The 24,856-nt window shown below is 39.7% G+C and overlaps 1 protein-coding gene across 7 annotated transcripts in view; it reads right to left on the bottom strand.

Moving 5' to 3' along the window:
* Positions 1 to 24,856, bottom strand: part of DOCK10 (dedicator of cytokinesis 10) — a 305,040-nt gene that overhangs the window by 119,950 nt on the left and 160,234 nt on the right. For all 7 annotated transcript variants that reach the window (XM_081579665.1, XM_081579663.1, XM_081579662.1 and 4 more), the window contains exons 4-7: positions 18,107 to 18,189; positions 3,252 to 3,324; positions 2,860 to 2,982; positions 2,481 to 2,615 (exon numbers count right to left, since the gene is read on the bottom strand). In XM_081579665.1, coding sequence (XP_081435791.1) covers positions 2,481 to 2,615; positions 2,860 to 2,982; positions 3,252 to 3,324; positions 18,107 to 18,189 — 414 coding nt within the window. The remainder of the gene's footprint in view (positions 1 to 2,480; positions 2,616 to 2,859; positions 2,983 to 3,251; positions 3,325 to 18,106; positions 18,190 to 24,856) is intronic.

Below are 24,856 nucleotides of genomic sequence, written 5' to 3' on the forward strand. Positions count from 1 at the left end.
TATTTATTGGAAAATAAAGTAGGATTATTCAACTCTTCTTTCATGTGCAGAATCTACCTTGGGAATTCCTACCTATGTGCCCGTTTTTTCCTATGCATTCTTCTAGCCAACCCAGAAGAGCTTATCACTGTTCTGTGCTCCTTGAACATTCCACAGAAAGTACATTTATACCACCATTATAGCTCTTGAGAAATTGTGTAATAGTTATGAGCCTATGTCCTCTTCTGGTTACGATTTCGGCAAGGAATTCTTTATGCCTAAACACATTCCTAGCAAGTCATAAGTACTAAGTAAGCTTGTTGGATGAGTGAATAAATAAATGAAGAAAGAAATAGACCAATTAGCGAGTTTGAAGTGTTAGTCAATCAGTTGTGTCCAACTCTTTGCAACACCATGGACTGAAGCCCGCCAGGCTCCTCTGTCCATGGAATTCTCCAGGCAAGAATACTGGAGTGGGTTGCCATTCCTTTCTCCAGGGGATCTTCCCAACCCAGGAATCAAACCTGAGTCTCCTTCATTGCAAGCAGATTCTTTACCATGTCAATCAATATTTTCTAGAAGGGCTTTCCCATGATGGGATGTTTATCTCTCAAAGTCGTGACTTTTATAATTAATGGAAAGACTGGGAAAGGATGGCTGAGGACACACTGTCTCCCAGATCCTTTTTTACTTTATTTTACAGATGAAACACTGGAAATCAAACAGCTTGAGTAACTTACTCAAGGCTCTTAGATAGTAAAGGGTGAAACTAGAATTCAAACATCGACTTGTATACACCCACTCTTATGTTTTTCCTTGGAAGACATTCTCTTTCCAAGGCACTGCTTAAGCAGAGACTGAAACATGGTCTAAAAGGTGATGGAGAAGAGGTGAAGGGTCAGATTAGAGCACTAACTGACTCCGTGTTCAACAGAGTTATACCACTCTTGGAAGAAGAAATTAAACATGAATCTATGTCTCTGCAAACTTAACACCTAGCAAGGGATACAATGATACTTCTTAAAAGATGACTTATTGGTTACAGCAAGTTTGGAGGTACAAACGGAAAAGAAAATATTTAGTTTTTCAGCTTAATGTCTATAAAATTAGTTATTGATCTTTAAACCTATTGTTAAAGTCTTACTTCATGTTTCTAAAGCCAAAGAGTCTACTTTGTGACCAACAATAGAAAACTATCTCCATCTTCCATTAAGATCCTTACTGCCCTTTCCATATGGAAAGTTGGCAACTGTGTTAAAAGCAATTATCTTTCATTTCTAGTGGAGGGCTCAGCAACATTTAATTAATTCTTTCCCTTTAAAGTTCAGTATTATTCCTTTCTGGAGAAATTCCAGATTTTAACAGCTAAACCATCCAGAAAAGATGAGGCTTAAGTGACTGAAGAGAATTCTATTTTGCATCCATGCATCAGAGTGCCCTTGGTATAATCCAAGAGGTAACCTAAGCCATGTAGCAAGCTATGTGAATGCCCATGGTTTGGTGGAAACACAAAGAACTGTTCCTAGTGGCTTGTGATCAAAAAGAGTCCTCAATCTCAATGAGCCAGCATTTAATGTTAAATTGGAGGGAAGACTACTAAAACACTTGATGGCTTCAATTTTTACATGAGAAAGAATAAAAATGTTCGATCATCAGAGTAGAAAGAATAAGATGTCCAAATGAGGCATATAGAATTTTTCTGCTTCTTTTTGCCAAAATGGTCCATATCAAATTTAATACTAAGGACAATAATTTGAGGACAAATTACTGCGGAAGAGCATTGTCAGTTAAAAGTGCTATGTCTGAGATTCAGTTTCTGAGATTCAACTCTTGAGAATCAATGCAATCAATCCTTGCCCTTGAAGAAACCTGCTCTTAGAAGGAGGAGGATGTGTATATACACTGTAAATTTACAATTGCAATATTACCTAACAATAAAGGTAACATTCATGAAGAGCTTTCTTTGAGCTATGTGATTTACATATAACCATACTGCATTCTTTAGCTCAGTGTATCTCTACACTGTAGCTATACAGGTGGTCATTTTCCTCTTGTCCTTGCATATATCAGACTTGCTCTGGCCTCACGACCTTTGTAATTGGTGCCCCTGCTCATGCTTTAATCTCTAGATCAAATATTTTCTCTTTATAAATGTTTCTATCACTTCTGGAGCATAAAGATTCCTTTCCAACCTTACCATCTGTCTCTCCCCTTTCTGTAGCCTTGTTTATTTTCTTTATTCCAGATTTTACCAACTATTCCCTTCCTTTTATTTCTTTTTTTTTCCTGCCTATTTTCTGTTTTCCTTACTTTATTGAAGTAAATTTTGTGAAAGCAAGTCTCTAGGCTGCCTTCTCTCTCCACTGAATCCTTAAGAGTCTGAAATAGTTTTTGGCTCATACCAAGTACTCCATAAATATGTTTAGAATGAATGAATGATGATTGGATGAATGCATTTTTCAATTAAGAAAACTCTCAGAGAAAAAGAGATTTCTTCTTACCTGTACCACACCTGTACAGGAATCCAAAAAGATACAGCCTTTGGGTTCTTTGGATATTTTTTCATCTTTGTAAAAATTCATGATGTAGGAATTATCTGGCAACTGAGTCAGCTGGAAGAAGCGCTTTTTGAATGACTAAATAAAGGAAAAAAATATGAGGAGGTAGTTCAAATTCATGGAAATTAGAATTTTCTAATCCCTTCAAGAGTGCTACATTTCTTGAGCATTGTTCTGAAAAGAGCATATTCCTTTCTCATAAATAAAATATGACATGAAACACAAACTCAATGCAAATAGCTCACCTCAGTTTTGTGACTAAAGAGGGGGTGGGTATCAAGAAAGATGGCAGAAACAAAGATGAGTCTCTAGGTCTCCTTACCCGAACAGTAACGGTGTTATTCACGGTGCTGTTAAAATTCCCCTTGTAGAGCCAACCAGACTTGAAAACTCCGGTCCCTCCCGTTCCCCCTCCGCCCTTGGAAGATGAGTGGGAAGTGGTATCCTGTACAAAAGCCATCATTAGCATCACAGCAATCTTTTGTGAATCCCAGATCTTAGACACTGCACTTAAAAAAATGAGACTCCCTTTTTCTCTGACTCATCTTAAATAATCATGTTCAATTTCAAAACAAACGTGATTCGTTTTGTCTAAAAACCCTCATACCAACGGTTACTGCAGCTTTAGGAGAAACTAGTCTGAATTTGAAATATGTTAGACGGGAACTAATTATCCTCATGTTTTAAACATTTCACTTTCAACCATTTACTTACTTCATCCTTATCAGCATCTTCATGGTCAACCTCAAAGGAATGTGAAGGAAGTTTCTCTGGTTTGTATTCTGCTCTGATATTAAAATAAAAGAAGAAAAAAGATTCTGATTTGTCATTTGAGACATTGCTTTCAGCTGAGTAACAGCTACTGTGGTGGCTTTCTTACAGACTTTTATAAAACAATGTAATCTCGCATGGGGCCATTTTCTTTGCAAGTACTAACTTGCCCCCTACACCATTATATCTTATCTCCAGTAAATAAATCTCCATTTTAAACCACAGAGTTACTATTTGCACAGATTTACACATGTCCTTTTTAATTAGATGAAGGCAAATGGGACAATTTTAAGGCCTTGGTGATTTATATTTTTCTTTTTCCACATTTTGAAGTGGAATATAACATAGCGATATTTTCATTATTTTTTTCCCCCTTTCCTTTTATGTGACACGTTCAAGGCTATAGGATGGTCATTTGAAAACCAACCACTACGCTGGCCACTAGGCTGTGCTGCTCCCCAACCCTGGCATCTCCCAAAACTGCATCAACGTGACTTAGTGGCATTTGTGCTCACTTTAGGCATTTCCATGGTAGCACAGAAACACCTCTCAGTCAGAGCATTGCTGACCAGCCCAAAGGAGCAAGAGTGTTCACTAGGCTCTACAAATGGTAAAATAAGACAGAAATAAACCTTCCTTGACTTAATTCTCTCATAATACATGGTTGAATGGAAACCAGATAGAATCATCCAAACTTCAGGCATTCCTTTATACCATGCTGGAAAATCCTACATGGAGGTTTTGCAAGGTAGAGTTTTTTTCTTTGAAATGATTTATATTAGGTAGAAGCAGCCTCAGAATCTGACTACTGAGAAAAAAGGCCACGAGCACATTCAGTATTTCCATTGCAAACAGTTTACTATGTTGATGGTATTCCAGACAGTAAGGTGAATAATCAAGGACTCTTTATATGTATATGCATAGGTGAAAGTTAAAGTATTAGTCACTCAGTCCTGTCTGACTCTTTGCGACCCCATGGACTGTGGCCTCTGTCCATGGAATTCTCCAGGCCAGAATACTGGAGTGGGTAGCCATTCCCTTCTCCAGGGGATCTTCCTGACCCAGGGACCAAACCCAGGTCTCCCACATTGCAGGCAGATTCTTTACTGTCTGAGCCACCAGGGAAGCCTCACATACACGTGTATATGTATATACATATATGTATTATATGAAAGTGAAATTCATTCAGTCATGTCCGACTTGTGACTCCATGGACTGTACAGTCCATGGAAGTTTCCAGGCCAGAACACTGTAATGGGTAGCCATTCTCTTCTCCAGGGGATCTTTCCAATGCAGGTATTGAACTCAGGTCTCCCACATTGCAGGCAGATTCTTTACCAGCTGAGCCTCAAGGGAAGCTCAAGAATACTGGAGTGGGTAGCCTATTCCTTCTCCAGCAGATCTTCCTGACCCAGGAATTGAACTGGGGTCTCCTGCATTGCAGGTGGATTCTTTACCAACTGAGCTATCAGGGAAGTGCAATTATACAGGTATTCATAAAATCATCAAACTGTTCATTCACATAGAAATTCAGTGGATTCAAATGAATTCAAAATATCCTTTACCCTTCTTCTGGAAAGACCTAGAAATGCCCATTCCCAGTTCACAGTAGAGGAAGTCAGAGCACAAAAAGAACAGTAACCTCAATATTAAATTGTGACAAGCCTGAAATCAGAACCACGGTCTCCACATCTGATAAATGTTTTTTTTCCTATTGTGGTAAAATATACATAACAGGAAAATGACAGAATGATGTCTGTTCATTTCCAAGGCAAACCATTCAATATCACAGTAATCCAAGTCTATGCCCTGACCAGTAACGCTGAAGAAGCTGAAGTTGAATGGTTCTATGAAGACCTACAAGACCTTTTAGAATTAACACCCAAAAAAGATGTCCTTTTCATTATAGGGGACTGGAATGCAAAAGTAGGAAGTCAGGAAACACCTGGCGTAACAGGCAAATTTGGCCTTGGAGTAAAGAATGAAGCAGGGCAAAGGCTAATAGAGTCTTGCCAAGAGAACGCACTGCTCATAGCAAACACCCTCTTCCAACAACACAAGAGAAGACTCTACACATGGACATCACCAGATGGTCAACATCGAAATCAGGTTGATTATATTCTTTGCAGCCAAAGATGGAGAAGCTCTCTACAGTCAGCAAAAATAAGACCGGGAGCAGACTGTGGCTCAGATCATGAACTCCTTATTGCCAAATTCAGACTTAAATTGAAGAGAGTAGGGAAAACCACTAGACCATTCAGATATGACCTAAATCAAATCCCTTATGATCATACAGTGGAAGTGACAAATAGATTTAAGGGACTAGATCTGATAGACAGAGTGCCTGATGAACTATGGATGGAGGTTCGTGACATTGTACAGGAGACAGGGATCAAGACCATCCCCATGGGAAAGAAATGTAAAAAAGCAAAATGGCTGTCTGAGGAGGCCTGACAAATAGCTGAGAAAAGCGAAAAGCAAAGGCGGAAAGGAAAGATATTCCCATCTGAATGCAGAGTTCCAAAGAATAGCAAGGGGAGATAAGAAAGCCTTCCTCAGCGATCACTGCAAAGAAATAGAGGAAAACAACAGAATGGGAAAGACTAGAGATCTCTTCAAGAAAATTAGAGATACCAAGGGAACATTTCATGCAAAGATGGGCTCGATAAAGGACAGAAATGGTATGGACCTAACAGAAGCAGAAGATTAGAAGAGGTGGCAAGAATACACAGAACTGTACAAAAAAGATCTTCATGACCCAGATAATCACGATGATGTGATCACTTACCTAGAGCCAGACATCCTGGAATGTGAAGTCAAGTAGGCCTTAGAAAGCATCACTACGAACAAAGCTACTGGAGGTGATGGAATTCCAGTTGAGCTATTTCAAATCCTCAAAGATGATGCTGTGAAAGTGCTGCACTCAATACGCCAGCAAATCTGGAAAACTCAGCAGTGGCCACAGGACTGGAAAAGGTCAGTTTTCATTCCAATCCCAAAGAAAGGCAATGCCAAAGAATGCTTGAACTAATGCACAATTGCACTCATCTCACATGCTAGTAAAGTAATGCTCAAAATTCTCCAAGCCAGGCTTCAGCAATACATGAACCGTGAACTTCCAGATGTTCAAGCTGGATTTAGAAAAGGCAGAGGAACCAGAGATCAGGTTGCCAACATCCGCTGGATCATCGAAAAGGCAACAAAGCTCCAGAAAAACATCTATTTCTGCTTTATTGACTATGCCAAAGCCTTTGACTGTGTGGATCACAATAAACTGTGGAAAATTCTGAAAGAGATGGGAATACCAGACCACCTGACCTACCTCTTGAGAAACCTGTATGCAGGTCAGGAAGCAACAGTTAGAACTGGACATGAAACAACAGACTGTTTCCAAACAGGAAAAGGAGTGCATCAAGGCTGTATATTATCACCCTGCTTATTTAACTTATATGCAGAGTACATCATGAGAAACGCTGGGCTGGAAGAAGCACAAGCTGGAATCAAGATTGCTTGGAGAAATATCAATAACCTCAGATATGCAGATGACACCACCCTTATGGCAGAAAGAGAAGAAGAACTAAAGAGCTTCTTGATGAAAGTGAGAGAGGAGAGTGAAAAAGTTGGCTTAAAGCTCAACATTCAGAAAACTAAGATCATGGCATCTGGTCCCATCACTTCGTGGGAAATAGATGGGGAAACAGTGTCAGACTTTATATTTTTGGGCTGCAAAATCACTGCTGATGGTGATTGCAGCCATGAAATTAAAAGACGCTTACTCCTTGGAAGGAAAGTTATGACCAATTAAATAGCATATTTAAAAGCAGAGACATTACTCTGCCAACAAAGGTCTGTCTAGTCAAGGCTATGGTTTTTCCAGTAGTCATGTATGGATGTGAGAGTTGGATGGTGAAGAAAGCTGAGCACCGAAGAATTGATGCTTTTGAACTGTGGTGTTGGAGAAGACTCTTGAGAGTCCCTTGGACTGCAAGGAGATCCAACCAGTCCATCCTAAAGGAGATCAGTCCTGGGTGTTCATTGGAAGGACTGATGTTGAAGCTGAGTCTCCAATACTTTGGCCACCTCATGCGAAGAGTTGACTCATTGGAAAAGACCCTAATGCTGGGAAGGATTGGGGGCAGGAGGAGAAGGGGACGACAGAGGATGAGATGGCTGGATGGCATCACCGACTCGATGGACATGGGTTTGGGTAGACTCCGAGAGTTGGTGATGGACAGGGAGGCCTGGAGTGCTGTGATTCATGGGGTCACAAAGAGTTGGACACGACTGAGCGACTGAACTGACTGAACTGATACCTAACAGAAGAATTTCTATTTTAACTATTTTCACGTGCACAGTTCAGTAGCACTTAGTAGATTTATACTATACGCCCCTTGTCACTGACCATCTCCAGACCATTTTAATTCCCAAACTGACTCTGTATCCATTAGACAATAACTTTCCATTTACCCCTTTCCTCAGCCCTGGGTTATCTTTGTTCTACTTGCTGTCTTTAGGTTTTTGACTATTCTTAGTACATCTTATGAGTGGAATAATGCAACATTTATCTTTTGTGTGTGGCTTACTTTATTAGAATAATGTCTTCAAGGTTCATTCATATAGCGGAGTGTATCAAGAGTTCACTTCTTTTTAAGGCTGAGTAATATTCCATTGTAACCTGATAAGAGTTTGTGCCCCCAAAGTAATTCACATAAAGGTATCCTGGACCTACAGAATTAGGACCCTCTCCCTGTAGATTCTGAGTATACATCTCTTACGACGTTTGCCTGGTTCTGTTATTTGGACACTTGTCTTAGCCCTTCATCTGATTATACATTTCTTAAAGCCAGAGACTCTAACGAAGTCCCATCTACATCTTAGGTTTTTTCTTTCCTGTTGTAGACATGCTCAGATTCATTGCTGATTGAATTATTGATAAGCAAGGTGAATAGGAATAATATGAAAAGGCATACTTAAAAACTTTGTTTTTGTAAGGGGTCGTGCTGATATTCTTTTTAGCAGTGGACACATTCTGAGTGATCAAAATCCTGAGACAACTCCAACATGCTAATTAGGTTTTTATTTATTTATTTTTAATTAATTTTTATTGGAGTATAGTTGCTTTACAATGTTGTGTTAGTGTTTACTGTACAGTAAAATGGATCAGCTCTATGTATACATCTATATCCTCTTTTTTGATTTCCTTCCCATTTAGGTCACCACAGAGCACTGAGCAGAGTTCTTTGTGCTATACAGTAGGTACTCATTAGTCATCTATTTTATACACAGAATCAAAAATGTATATAATATATATCAATCCTAATTTCCCAGTTCATCCCACCTCAACTTTTCCCCCTTGGTGTCCATGTTTGTTCTCTATGGCTGTAAATAGTTGTTTTAAAAGTATCTTATTATTTATTTTATAAGTAAATACTGAATTTATTTTATGAATTCAAATTAATGAAAGTTTCTTGCTATCAAAATTCATAACTAATAAATATAAAGCTATTCTGGTGCACACAGTACTTGATTATTATAAATGATATCTGGAGTCTCAGTTCAGCCCTAATTCCAATTTATTTCTCTATTTTGTTTTGGTTGCACAGTCCTGTTAGGACATCCCAGTACCCATAGATAAACAGCTGTAAATAGTAACAGTCTAATTTAAAAGCCAGAGGTTTAAAAGAAGAGTGGTAGGAAATGTGTATTTCAAGGTTGTTGTCACCACAGGTTCTGATACATGGTAAGTGATCAATTTGTTAATTAATGTATATGAATGTACTTGCTTGGGTATGTGTTAGTCCAAATTTGAAAAACATATTAATACATAATACAACCTTCTTCATCTGTGATTTATCTGAAAGCTCAAAAATATATACCAAGAGCGCAGAAATTTTGTACTAAAGTCTTAATACGTACTAAGTAGCACATTTGTTGTTGTTTAGTTGCTAAGTCATGTCTGACTCTTTTGCGACCCCATGGACTGTAGCCCGCCAGGCTTCTCTGTTCATAGGATTTCCCAGGCAAGAATAATGGAGTGAGTTGCCATTTCCTCCTCCAGGGGATCTTCCCGACCCAGGGATCGAACTCACGTCTCCTGCGTTGGCAGTCAGATTTTTTACCATTGAGCCACCTGAGAAGCTGAAGTAGCACATTGTTTTTTGTTAAATTGTATACATCTATAATCAGACTTTTGTATACAAATATCGGGGATACATGTCTTGTGTAATCTTGCTATTTTGCTGAGAAGATTAGGTTCATAACAGTTACTCACAGAAACACATAGTGAAAGAGATGAGGTCAGACACCTTATCTCTGAAATGTTACTTCTTGTATTAAGGACAGGTTAGTCCAAACCATCTTTAATAAGCATGTTTGATGGCAGCCATTTTTCTCTTCCAAAGGATCCTGGTGTATCTAGTTCTGCTTCTTGCAAAACCTTAGAGATACTCAAGTCTATCTGTGCCAGCTGTCACTGGTGTTAACTTCTTCTGCCTCTTTTGTTAGGGCCAGATGGTGCTGGTGGTAAAGGACCCACCTACCAATGCAGGAGACGTAAGAGACTTGTGTTCTATTCTTGGACTGGGAAGACCCCCTGGAGGAGGGCATGGCAACTCACTCCAGTTTTCTTGCCTAGTGAATCCCAGGCATAGAGGACCCTGGTAGGGTACAGTCCATAGAGTCGCAAAGAGTTGAACTCAACTGAAGTGACTTAGCATGCATGCATGCAAGTCAGGAGACAGAACTCTGATGTAGCAGACCACACTGTTATCGTGGGACTGCTGAGAAGTTCTTTCTATCCCATCCAAAATTCTCCTCCTCTCCTTAACAACGTCCTGACACTCCTTGAACCAGAAGCAGTCACTTTCACCTTTTCATTTGATTGGCAAAAGAAAACCATGAAACACGACCCTTTCCTCAAGCTCTGCTCCCGTGACAGGTGACAGGTTGCCTGAGATTCAAAGGCAAGTTCAAAGGGCTGATTTCAGAGCAATGTCTTGAAGTATTTTGTCTGTAGAGGAGGAGACTTGAGTGTTCCAGGATTCTTAAAATAATGGCAGAGCAGTAAAGGCACTATTAAGGAAACATCCCAAGTGAAAGATAAAGGGATGAGTAGGGAAAACAGGATATGGCAACAAAGACAACTCTGAACGCGGAAGGTCAACATTTGGCTCCAGGGTGGCCCTAAACTATATGCTAGTCCTTCTCTGTCAGTCTCCCTTTGACCTGGACACTATTCATTTCTGAATTCTTTATTCTGTCCTCTTTTGTCATGTGACTTATCCTTTCTTCTCTTTCTCACAAAAGAATAATTTTATAGATATTTGTTCTTGATAATTATGGCTTGCAACCGTGGCCATGTTCTACAGTCCAACTACCATTTCTGCAAAGATACTTATAAAAGTGTAAAGAAAAGAGAGAAGGAACAGCCTTTCAAATTAGTAATGAAATAACAAAGAGTTAAGGAAACAAAGTCGGGCTTTCATGAATCTCGAACGTATAAGGCTAAATACTTGTGAGGGTTTTTCCACACATCTCTCAGCAGAGAACTGGTAATTGAGACAGCCTTAAAAGGACAGACAAAGTTTCACAAAAGTCCATGATCTTAAAGTGACTTATTCACAGCTTAGCTCAAAATGCTATATCCACAGTTCCACAGGGATTGAACCCGAGTCTCTTGCAATAGTAGGCAGGTTCCTTACCACTGTGCCACCTGGGAAGCCCAAAAATAAACTATAGTAGATCCACACAAAAGAATGGTGCTCAGAAGGAGAAAGGAGTTACCAATACATGCAACAATGTGGGTATCACTCAAAAACATCATGCTGAGTCAAAGAAGCTGGAAACACAGAAATACGTACAGCATGATTCCAATGTGATGAAGTTTTAGAACTAGTAATACTAATCTGTAGTGAAGAAAATCAGAACAATGGTTGTCTCTGGGGAGAGAGGAAAGTAGGGGTGAGGACTGATCAGGAAGGGGTAGCAATGGGCTCTTTGCAGATTATTTATTTCCCTTGGTAACATTTTCAGATGCACAAGGATATACATAATCAAACCCATCTAATGCTTCACTTACAACTTGTGTCTTTCCTCCTAAAGTTTCCCTCAAAAGAAAAAAAAGTAAACTATAAACATACATCTCTAGCTAATGGTATGCATTCTAAAGCGTTTAGAAAGGCAACACACAGTGTGCTGGTATTTTAAACTCACTTTGAAATGGTCAAAATATAAGATGGACTGATAGATGGCTAGATGGATGGGTGGATGAACGGATAATGTCATAAGATACATATATAGCAAAAATAGCAGAATGTAAAAGCTGCATTCGAGATGGCAGGAATATGGGTGTTCATTGTATAAGCTTTCCAAAACCTTTTGTATATTTGAAAATTTACATAATAAAACATAGGAGGAATTTTTTAAAAAGGGTTGAAGAAATTATCTAAAGCGTGATGAAAATGACATCTTGATTTTTTTTAATACCAAGAAAAATAAAAAATTGTACACTATTGATACTCTGCGTAGAACGAGGACATATGTACAGCACAGGGAACTCTGCTTAACCCACTGTGGTGACCTGAATGGGAAGGAAGTCCAAAAGGGGGAGGGGAACCTATGTACATGTATGACTCATTCACTTTGCTATATAGCAGAAACTAATACAACACTGTAAAGCAACTATACTCCAAAAATAATTAATGAACAATTATACAAAAATATATGCAACTATTCTCAAAGAAATGCTGAGGATGAATTTCTCAAGTATCTTCCCCTGGCATTTGAAGGACAGACGATTTTGAAAAGAGAGAAAGGGGCCTCATATAAACACTGAAAGCAATGTTTTAAATTTGTAAAATTTCACAAGTTGTAATGTTACAATACTACAACTTGTGAAGTCTCAAAACTCTTTCATAAAAACCAAATTTTCTTTAAGCTTTCCTTTTTAGTTCACTTAAGTATTATGATACAAAAAAATTATATGATAGACAGATAAGACCAATGAGGTCTCTAGCAAAACTCAGCCACTGTATTAATCCTTAGTGATATTCATGCAGACCTTATTGTTCATTAAAAAATACGTGCAGATCAGTGAATGTCAATTTAGGTCATATCCAGGTGGGGGGATAGACAATGGGCATGCTCTTTCACTGTCAGCTTTTCTTAAATCTAAGTTTGCTTGATCAAATTGACTATGAGTTGTTCAGTTCAGTTCAGTTCATTTCAGTCGCTCAGTCATGTCCGACTCTTGCAACCCCATGAATTGCAGCACGCCAGGCCTCTCTGTCCATCACCAACTTCCGGAGTCTACCCAAACCCATGCCCATGGAGTCGGTGATGAGTTGAGATTGAGAGTTGGGATTGAGAGTTGAGATCTATGAGTTGAGAGTGGTCTTAATTTTTGGAGGCGTTCTTCCTTATCACTAAATGATCCAGTTACCAGGCAGCACCTGTCATATAGAAGACCTGCGATAATGCCAACCACATATTAGAAATTAAATCCCCAAGTTGAGAAGGCTCGCCCTCTAAGGAAGGAGAGAGTAGATAAATAAAGCATAAATTAACATGATAATTTCCCTGGATGGAAATGGTTTCAAAGAAAATTAAAGAGAAGAAGGGCTTTCCCAGGTGGCTCAGCTGTAAAGAATCTGCCTGCAAAGCAGGAGATGCAGGTTTGATTCCTGGGTTGGGAAGACTCCCTAGAGGAGGAAATGGCAACCCACTCCAGTATTCTTTCCTGGAGAATCCCCATGGACAGAGGAGCCTGGTGGGCTACAGTCTATGGGGTCTCAAAAGAGTCAGACACAACTTAGCAACTCAGTTCAGTTCAGTTCAGTTGCTCAGTTGCTCTGACTCTTTGCGACCCCATGAACAGCAGCACGCCAGGCCTCCCTGTCCAACACCAACTCCCGGAGTCCACCCAAACCCATGTCCATTGAGTTGGTGATGCCATCCAACCATCTCATTCTCTGTCGTCCCCTTCTCCTCCTGCCCTCAATCTTTCCCAACATCAGGGTCTTTTCCAATGAGTCAGCTCTTCGCATCAGGTGGCCAAAGTATTGGATACTCAAATCTAAAATGTTGCTATTGCACTTAGCAACTAAACAACATCAACAGAGAGAAAAGAACGATCAAGGCAGAGGTGGTAGAAGCCAGGTTTAGAAAGGGTGGTCATAGATGGCCATTTCGGTTGAGAAGGAGAAGAAGCCATGCCTGTGATGATCTGGGGGAAGATCATTCTGGCACCGTGAATGGTGAGCAAAGATCTTGAGGAAGGATAGGCTTGCAGCATCCAGGAGTGCCCTGCTGGTGAGGTTGGAGTGCAGAGAGGGAGGGAGAGAGAGGGGAGGTGAGGTCAGCTTTGTAAGAAAATGCCCTGGCGTGCACTGGCAGAGCCCTTAGACCATTGCTGAGGCATGCGGGCTACTGAGAACTCTTCTTTCCCATTCCCCTTCCCACTGCCCCAAAGGGCACAGCACTCCTGTTTTTAAGTAACCATTATTGCTGCTCAGTCTCACATCTGTGGGGCCATTAATCAATGACTGGTCTTTCTTCCGGAGATCATTCAAAGATAAGCCCCTCTGCTGGCTGAAAGTAAAATTCTTCCCCCAGTGGCACTGTGAGCCTTTGGGCTCCAGGTTTAGAGAGCTCAGCAGGGACTTCATCCTCTGGTGTCTGGACCCACAGTAGCTGCCATTTTGGTCAGTCTTATTTCTCATTTTTATACCCAAATTACCTCCTATGCCCCAAAGAAGGAGTGTGGGGATACTTGAGTGGAGTGAGGTTGGGGCAAATTACTAACCCTCTTAGTGCTCTGGTTTCTTTTATACAACAAGGAAGACAGTTCTTACTCCATGGGAGCATGCAAATTAAATGAGATAACGTAAATATGGCACCCAAAACCAATGTCAAGGAGCTTATCATCTGTTTTTTCTTTTTACCCCCCCAGGAGTTTTATGGTCTCTGGTCTTATACTCAAGTAGTAAACCCATTTTGAGTTAATTTCATCTATGGTGTAAGATAGTACCCACATTTCATTCTTTCACTTGTGGCTGTCAGTGTTCCCAATGTTTATTAAAGAGATTATCCTTTCCCCATGTATATTCTTGGCTCCTTTGGCATCGTATGTATTTTTTAATGACATTCTTGTCTCCTTAGGAGCACTGATTTCGGTACTGATTTTTACTTCTAATTTGTGAAGGCTTTACTTTTTGTATTCTATCCTTAAATACAGTCTGTCTCCAATATCTTCCTATGAACAGACACTAAAAAAAGTGAGGTTCTTAAGAGTTAATAATAACACAATTTTCAATTCAAGAACTAAAAGTGGGGGAGGTAAGCAAACATCTTTTTTCACTTCTCCATAATTGCAAGTTTTTATTTTATGGCCTCAGCAATCCATAAAAAGAAATGATCAGTTTAAATTGGTAGCAGACATAGGAGAATTCTAATCCAGGAGGTATGAAAATGATTTACTTCTAATGGCCTCAGAGGGCCCAAGTAAATTATGTTGCCACTACTGACCTAAATATCTGTAGTCTAGTGGGAGTGACTAGCCTTGTAAAATCATTAAAAAAAAATTTGCTATTCAATATTAAAATCTTCATTTGTTTAGGGTATATGTGAGGATTATTCTAGAACTTCTGATTTTCATTTTGAATATACATACATAGTTCATTACAGTTTCTTACTTAGTGGCAGTCCTCTTCCCCTTCTTGGTATCAACTTTCACATCCTTTAGTTAAAGTGAGAGAAATTCTCAACAATATTTAAGTGACTTTTTCGTTTCTTCTCATGGGATTTCTTCCTGTGCTCTACAAGAATTCCAAGTCAGCATTGACATCTGGACCCTGTTCTGACTGGAGGTGCTTTCTCTATTTTTTTTTTTTTTAATGGAGGAAGAATATAGTACATGTGAAAATTTTAATTAATATATATTTTTATGGCATTAGGGATATAAAAAAAGATGAAGTGTTTGGATATAAAGCTACTAAAGTGTTCAGTAGACCTAAGGACAGTAGGAAGGTGTTTATGCCAAATGAAAGCTAAACACCTCTTCTTACACTCTCTCCCTTTATAAACTGTCTTCCAAGTGCTTGGACATGGCTTCCAAGTTGTAACCACTTCTCAGAACTATTTTCAGAAAGAGGAAGACTTGATGGTAAAGAAAAATGCTTTGCTTCTCAATGGCAGCTACGTGCGTGACTAATGTCCAGACATTCTGAATGTAATAATTACTCATGAAAGTTTAGGGTGTGATAAGACCGTCTCAACATGAAATTACAGGAGGTTATCTATCAGGAGTGACCTGAATCTAAAGGAATGTTCAGAGATTTGGTAAAAATCAAACATTCACTGTTTTGAATAAAGACTTGCTGTTTTAGAGGAACATTGCTTTGCTCTTCCCAGGAACTCAACTCCAAAGAAATGGTCTCCTTCCCTCTTTTTTTTTTTTTTTAATTCTCACTGCTACAATCCCGTTTTCCATAGAGTAGAGCAGGTAATCTCTTAAAGAGGTAAACTAGATCATGTCACACTAGGTTACAATTTCTATAGTCTTCTGTTGAAATGAGAATAAAAACCCAAGCGCATTTCTAGGGCCCACAAGGTCCCTTGCCTGGTTCCAGGGTTTTAATCAACCCTTAGGTCCAGACTCTTTGATTGTCACTCTGATTCCCAGATCACAGCTTTTGCCCCTGTTATTTCCTCTGGGGACCCTTTTCTGGAGATCACAGTGCTGGTAGCTACTGTTCCTTTAGCTGCTGCTGCTGCTAAGTCACTTCAGTCGTGTCCAACTCTGTGCGACCCCATAGACGGCAGCCCATGAGGCTTCCCCGTCCCTGGGATTCTCCAGGCAAGAATACTGATCTGAGCTTAAATGTCACTTTCCCAGTGCTACTCCATAACTCCACCTTCTTCAAATTTTGCATTTGGAGTTGAACGCAGTTCTTCCAAGTATTTCAGTCTGGAGAACATGCTTCTGCAAGCACGGGAGATCTTAGAAAGTGGTGCCCAAATCTAAACTATGTGCCCATTAAAAAGTTATGTGCAATGTGTATGACCTCAAAGTCTCACTTGAGGAAAGGGTTAGTAAAAAATTGACTTACTTCTGCCTTAAGTTTTATTTTCTGGATAATGTGTATCATTTTAGTTTGATGAACCAGTGTGTTGGGAGATTCCAGTTCATCACAGTTCTTTGAATTTAAGCAACTTCAAGCCCATCCAGGATTATTAGATTTTAAATTTTTTGATCCACTCAGTTTACTTATCCAATAAGTAATTAGTGCATATTTACTATGTGCCAGGGCTTCCCTAGTAGCTCAGCTGGTAAAGAATCCATCTGCAATGCAGGAGACCCTAGTTTGATTCCTGGGTTGGGAAGTTCCCCTGGAGAAGGGAATAGCTACCCACTCCAGTATTCTAGCCTGGAGAATTCCATGGACTATAGTCCACGGGGTCACAAGAATCGGACACAACTGAGTGACTTTCACTTTCATTTTCCTATGTGCCAGGCATTCTTCAAGGCCTGCAAAAGATTCTGCAAGGAAGGAAGAGTCCCTGCCCTTTTGGACTTCACTTTAGTGGGGGACACAGACATGGAATAAATGACTGGATGTGAGAGTTGGACGGTGAAGAAAGCTGAGCACTGAAGAATTGATGCTTTTGAACTGTGGTGTTGGAGAAGACTCTTGAGAGTCCCTTGAACTGCAAGGAGATCCAACCAGTCCATCCTAAAGGAGATCAGTCCTGGGTGTTCATTGGAAGGACTGATGTTGAAGCTGAGTCTCCAATACTTTGGCCACCTCATGCGAAGAGTTGACCCATTGGAAAAGACCCTAATGCTGGGAAGGATTGGGGGCAGGAGGAGAAGGGGACGACAGAGGATGAGATGGTTGGATGGCATCACCGACTCGATGGACATGGGTTTGGGTGGACTCCGGGAGTTGGTGATGGACAGGGAGGCCTGGCGTGCTGCGATTCATGGGGTCACAAAGAGTCGGACACGACTGAGTGACTGAACTGAACTAGGTCAGGTAGCTTCTCTATAGAGGTGACAGGTAAGCAGGTACAGAATGAAGTTATCTTCTCCTAAAGACTTTATTTCCCTGCAGTCTGGAAAGAATTAGGTGCTTGTTTTTCCTTTTTGCTATTCTTAGACATTATTGCTCTTGTGCAGGTCATTTATTTTCATGCTTTTTGATATCCCAGCATGAAAATATATGAAACCAATGGAAAATCTGAATGCTATATACAGCATATCAAAAACAATTTCTGGTCCAAATTGTACCTTTTAATCCTCTTGTATCTGCTATTGAAAGGACAGCTCACACAAGAATGACCTAACACTTTAAAACTTTGCTCAAAGCCTTGTTGGTGTTTAGTCACTAAGTTGTGTACAACTTTTTGCGACCTCATGGACTATAGCCCGCCAGGTTCTTCTGTCCATGGTATTTCCCAGGCAAGAATATTGGAGAGGGTTGCCATTTCCTTTCTAGGGAATCTTCCCAACCTAGGGATCAAACCTGGGTCTCCTGCTTGGCAGGTGGATTCTTCACCACTGAGCCACTTGGGAAGCCCTAGGCTATACCTAAATGAGTATATTTATCTGTCACCCAATTCTGTGAAGATATAAATAATACTTTGTTCAGCAAAATGTTCTCTTGTGACTCTCATTTTTAAATTTTTAAAATATACCTTGGTATTAGATGAATGTACACATATTCATAAACAGTGACAGAACTTAGAGAACATAGTTTATATATGGAAAAACCCAAGGATTACTCATAAAAGGTTCTTACCGAGGTAACTGTCGAATGTCTCCAGAATACTGTTCATATTTGTAGTTTACCACATACCACTGGGAACTATAAAATTTACAAGCCTGAAAGGAAAAAAATGACAGTTAAAATTTATCATTCAAATATCAGCTGTCTTGACAAGAAGCAAGGTGAATTCAGTGTTCATAATCTCTGGGTTAATGTTAAGGTAGCTATATGAGTGATTTTAAGGTAGGTAAGAACATGCTCATTATGATCATTTAATTTTTCAGTGAAAGGGAAATCTAACCCTTCCCAGATTCTTGGAGGAGGAACCATTTAACATATTTACTCTACTTTTCTCCATCAAGGAAAGCCTAATTTAATCATCTGCTGAATCATAACCGGATATGTCACTAACCTCAAGTACTGTCATTTTTTCAGCTTTTCTTGGCAATCCTTCCTTTATTTAATAGCTCTTCGTAGTGAAAGATGTTACTAGTTATATGTCATCCTTTCATCATAATTTTAGCCTATTTCTTCTTGTTCTTGCATCAGCAAACCTATCCTTTTCCTGTTTATAACAACCCTGTTGCCAACTTTAGTTTTTCAGTTTTACCACATTGCCTTCTGAGCCCAGCCTTCTCCCTGATCATTCATTGATTTTTTTTTTAATAAATATACATGAATAAAAGATGACCAAAAACCTTTTAAAATACCAAGTTAATAGTGCAAAAGAATCAACTTACAGTGGTTCATAATGGCTGAATTTACAGTATTCACTGATGGCAAATATTCCCCAAACACCATCTATGCACCTGGCACAGCACTGACCGTGGACTGGTAATGGGGATTCCACTAGCTGGTTTTTAAGATTCCTTTAGATTCTAAAATTACATGAATCTGGGAATTAAACAGCAACAGCACCATTATAAGGATACCTGTCCTCTAGCATTAGTGGGAAAAAATGAGGAGTAATAAACTTGCTGAAATATGAGAGATAAGACCTCTGATTGTCTTTGTAACCAAGAAGAGAACAGGCAAGGAGATCTCTTTGTGAGAATCATTATTCAGGATGTAGACGCACTACAGCAAAGAAAGCACTGGCCCTGTCTTAGCAGGAACAGACAGTGGGAGGGAATGGCCCAGAGATGGGTACAGAATGGTAGGTGCAGAGCACCGGGTTGGGGCACCTGGTTCAAGATGCACAGGGAAGGCAGGGAGAAGGGCTAGGAGTCCTCAGCTGCTCTGGATTTGTCTGGCCTCGCACTTTCTCAATACCATAGCTTTATTTGTTCAGAGAAACACCCACACACAAATGAGGGCTGAGGGCAAACAATGTGTGAGGCTAGAACAAAGATAGGAGGGGGAGAGTGGGGGCAGCGGGACAGGAGAAAAGAAGAGAGAAAAACACAACAGCTGCGAGACAAATGGACGTGGATAACAGCCACAGGGAATCCAGAGGATGTGTACTGACTCTGGATGGAGAAGAGGAATAAAACTGAATATTTAGCTAATATTCAATTTTTTAACTTGCCAATTTCCAAGCCAATTGTGCAAACCACTTGTTTCTGGAAATAAGAGGACATCTGAGCCTTGATATGTTCCTTGGCTAGAAAGTTTTATCTTCGTTCTGGATAAAAATGCCAGGAATTCAGGCAAGGAGCAAAAGACCCACAGCATCCCAACCCAAGGAGGCAAAACATTCATGATTATGGTTCTTTCCCATCCTCTCTCATTTTCCTACTTCCCCTTCTCAACACTTTCCTGTAGTGTTACCAAAGGTACAAAATGGAAAACAAAAACGTAAAACTCATCCCTTTTTGGCAGTTCCTTTCAATTTTTTTTTTTCTGGTGCATAGTTTTACCTAGTTGTCCTTGAATATTTGAATTGAAATATTATTTTTATTCACTGAATGGTATTAGTTCAGTTCAGTCACTCAGTCGTGTCCGACTCTGCGATCCCATGAACCACAGCATGCCAGGCCTCCCTATCCACCACCAACTCCCGGAGCTTGCTCAAACTCATGTCTATCGAGTCGGTGATACCATCCAACCATCTCATCCTCTGTCGTCTCCTTCTTCTCCTGCCTTCAATCCTTCCCTTAATGGTATACTCTAAAGATTTTCTACTTTTGCTTTTCAAATTTTATGACACTTTAAATAAGTAGAATAAAGTCTCATACCCTAATTTATCAACCCAGTCTCTTAGTTCATTAATTTGGTTAATAAACATTTTTGAAGCCATACTGTGTACCTAGGGTTTTTCCTTGGTGATGCAAATACATCAATGAAAATGATGAAAATTCATGACCTCTTAAAACATAAGCCCTTGTGAAAAGCTGGTCAATAGACACAAAAATAAGTAAATTGTGTCCACATATCAGGAATGGTAAGTGTAGTGTGAAAAAGAAAGCAGATGAAGGAGGATGGTAGAGTTGGGAGAAGGAGGACAACTTAAATAGAATGGCAAGGGTGAGTCTTACAAAGAAGGTGACATTTGAGCAAGACTTATAGAAGGGCTTCCCTGGTGGCTCAGGTGATAAAGAATCAGCTGAAACGCAGGAGACCTGGGTTAGGTCTAACCTGGGTTAGATCCCCAGGTTAGGAAGATCCCCTGGAGAAAGGAATGGCTACTCACTCCAGTATTCTTGCCTGGAGAATTCCATGGACAGAGGAGCCTGGTGGGCTACAGTCCATGGGGTCACAAAGAGTCAGACAGGACTGAGCAACTAACTCAAACACTACAAAGGGGACAGAATGAGTCATTCTTAAGGCTATTTCAAATTTTGTGCCATTGTAGGAAAAAATGCTTCAGAGTATTTCTTCATAAATTTATTCCTCTCATTCTTCCCCAAGTCTGATCCATTTTGGATTATTTTCTTAAGATAAGAGTGTTCAAAGTATTTTAAAGATTCTTGATAAAAAAAACCTGCCAAACTAATATATATTCTTTATAAGAATATATAAGAGGGTATAGAACTGAATCAAGAACTACAGGGCTTCATTCTTGGGCTGGAACTAGTATTGACTTCCAACAAGACATTGGTAAATCATTTTATTTATTATGATTTCAGATTTAGAAACTGAACATTCAGGACATTAGACTCGGTTAGAAATTTCTGTCTCATAATATCTGTCTTCTGCTTCATTGACTATGGTACAGCCTTTGACTGTGTGGATCACAACAAACTGGAAAATCCTTCAAGAGATGGGAATACCAGACCACCTGACCTGCCTCCTGAGAAATCTGTATGCAGGTCAAGAAGCAACAGTTAGAACCAGTCATGAAACAACAGACCGGTTCCAAACTGGGAAAGGAGGATGTCAAGGCTGTATATTGTCACAATGATTATTTAACTTATATGCACAGTACATCATGTGAAATGCTGGGCTGAATGAAGCACAAGCTGGAATCAAGACTGTCAGGAGAAATATTGATAGCCTCAGATACCCAGATGACACCACCCTTATGGCAGAAAGTGAAGAAGAACTAAAGAGCCTCTTGATGAAAGTGAAAGAGGAGAGTGAAAAACCTGGCTTAAAACTCAACATTCAAAAAACTAAGATCATGGCATCTGGTCCCATCACTTCATGGCAAATAGATGGGGAAACAATGGAAACAGTGACAGACTATTTTCTTGGGCTCCAAAATCACTGCAGATGGTGACTGCAGCCGTGAAATTAAAGGATGCTTGCTCCTTGGAAGAAAAGCTATGACCAAGCTAGACAGCATATTAAAAAACAGAGACATTACTTTGCTGAAAAAGTTCTGACTAGTCAAAGCTATGGTTTTTCCAGTAGTCATGTATGGATGTGAGAGTTGTACCATAAAGAAAGCTGAGCGCTGAAGAATTGATGCTTTTGAATTGTGGTGTTGGAGAAGACTCTTGAGAGTCCCTTGGACTTTAAGGAAATCAAACCAGTCCATCCTAAAGGAAATCAGTCCTGAATATTCATTGGAAGGACTGATGCTGAAGCTGAAACTCTAATACTTTGGCCACCTGATGTGAAGAGTCAATTAATTAGGAAAGACCCTGATGCTGGGAAAGATTGAAGGCAGGAGGAGAAGGGGACGACAGAGGATGAGATGGTTGGATGGCATCATCTGGGAGGTGGTGATAGACAGGGAGGCCTGGCATGCTATAAGTCCATGGGGTCGCAAAGAGTCAGACACAACTGAGAGACTGAATTGACTGACTGACTTTCTTATATCGGTATAGCCTGGTAAAAACCTCTTCTTTTGTTTTGCAGTGGCAAGTGTTTGTCAGATATTATACTACTAGATCCTTTACATACAATCTTAAGAAGCACTACATGAGATTTTGTTATTCCCATTTTATAGACCACAGAGGCAAGGAGAGGCTCAGACTTCTGCCCAAGATCCCACACGTGACAGAAGTAGAATTTCAAAGTGGATTTGTCTGACTTAAGAAGTTTATTGAAGTCATTTATGAGCTGTCTGATAACTGCAGACTTCGTTTTTTTCAAATCACATCTGAACTATCAAGCCAAATGTTTCCTATGGTGTTTCTATCTCTGTCTTGAAGTCAGACAGACCTGCTTTTGAATTCTTATATTAATTGGGAGATCTCAATTAAGTGATTTATTATCTCTAATTTTTTTATCTGTCTAAATAATACCTTCTTTAGGTTCAATTCCTATAAAATACCTAACTGAGGGTAAATAATCAATAAATACTTGATTAAAAAATCAGTTTTGTCAGCAAGTTTGACTCAATCTATAAATCACATTCACAGTAGTGGAGAATAACAACTTGTTTTTCTTGACTTATTCAAGTATAGCTTTGCAGAGCTATCTAAGCTCTGATAGTCACAGTATTCTGTTTTTTTTTTTTTTTTTTAAATCAAACTCCTGAATTTATTTGTTAGGTTTCTTATATCTGGTAGTGAGTAGATGAAGATTTAGGTTGAATTAGGTTAAACTAGATGACCCATTTCCGGAGAAGGAAATGGCATCCCACTCCAGTACTCTTGCCTGGAAAATCCTATGGACAGAGGAGCCTGGTAGGCTGCAGTCCATGGGTTCGCTAAGGGTCGTACACGACTGAGAGATTTCACTTTCACTTTTCCCTTTCATGCACTGGAGAAGGAAATGGCAACCCACTCCAGTATTCTTGCCTGGAGAATCCTAGGGACGGCGGAGCCTGGTGGGTTGCCGTCTATAGGGTCGCACAGAGTTGGACACGACTGAAGCGACTTAGCTTAGCAGATGACCCTTAGGAGTCTTTCTAAATCAGTGATTTCTCCGCTTCTGAGGAAGCCAGTGCATTTTACAAACATATAAATGTTTCTCCTACATAGTTAGGCATTTTAGAAATGTTACGCATAGAAAATTATTCTCTATTCTTTGTTCCATCCCACATACTCACTCTAAGAAGATCATTAAGAACTATTATAATTAAGACAACTCCTCTTTGTCCAAAATCTAAGCTGAAATGACCTGTTGAAATTCAAAGCCACAGACTATAACTCTGCTTGTTACAATGAGGCAATGGTCCCATTTTCTCCTTAAAAATTATTAATACCTAGCCCACAATACTGGTTTCAAAATACCCACTTCTTTTCCCCTTGAAAAGGGGGGCTGCCACAGTCAGCTTCAAAGATGAAGGCTGGATATCCAACAAAAGTTTGTTGAGCTGGTTAATTTTTCCAAAGAGCAATGCCCTGGTTCACATTTTATTCATCTATTACATTTGCTTATTCAGCCTTTATCTTGCCATCTCTGCCTGTTATTTTTTTAGACACACAAAAATTTGAGTCAGGTCAACTTGGCCAAAGGCTTTTAAACCATTAGGATAGTGTTTCCTAAACTGTGTTCTGTCCATGGGGGTTACTAACTAAAATGCAGGTTCCTGGGCCCTACAGGGGATTCACTGAATCAGAATCTCTAGAGGGGGCCTTGAAATCCATCAGTCCACTGGAGTGACAATATGACTATGTCCTTAACATGTTGTCTGCCTAGGAACTGAAAGCATTAGGGTCCCAGCTTCATGCAGGGGATTCTAGTAACTGAGATGATGCTCCAGTGTTCTTCAAGAATGCATAGCCTTTTATAAGAGCAGGGAGCATAGCAACTCCAGCATGGGGCCTTTACTAATAGGAGATATTCAATATTTTTAATGAATGAATCTTCCATGTTCTTTTTTCCTTTAGAAATAACTAAATAAGACACCTTAAAAGTTCTAAAAATCTAAATACTTTAGAAAAGACTGGACAACTGTAAAGGGTATCCTAAAACACTATAAAAAAAAATTTCATTTTTCTCCCTTTTCTTTCCCTTTTTGGAAAATCATCTGTTGCCAACATCCGTTGGATCATTGAAAAAGCATGAAAAATATCTACTTCTGCTTTATTGACTAGTGGATCACAACAAACTATGGAAAATTCTTAAAGAGATGGGAATAACAGACTACTTGACCGGCCTCCTAAGAAAACTGTATGCAGGTCAAGCAGCAACAGTTAGAACTGGACATGGAACAACAGACTGGTTCCAAATCGGGAAAGGAGTACGTCAAGGCTGTATATTGTCACCCTGCTTATTTAACTTATATGCAGAGTACATCATGTGAAATGCCAGGCTGGATGAAGCACAAGCTGGACTCAAGATTGCTGGGAGAAATATCAATAACCTCAGATATGCAGATGACACCACCTTTACGGCAGAAAGTGAAGAAGAACTAAATAGCCTTTTGATGAAAGTGAAAGGAGAGTGAAAAAGTTGGCTTAAAACTCAACATTCAGAAGACTAGATCATGCATCACTTCATGGC

The sequence above is a fragment of the Giraffa tippelskirchi genome, chromosome 3 (genome assembly GCF_054371585.1).
Source record: "Giraffa tippelskirchi isolate mGirTip1 chromosome 3, T2T-mGirTip1v1.2.pri, whole genome shotgun sequence".
Lineage (NCBI taxonomy): Eukaryota > Metazoa > Chordata > Mammalia > Artiodactyla > Giraffidae > Giraffa > Giraffa tippelskirchi.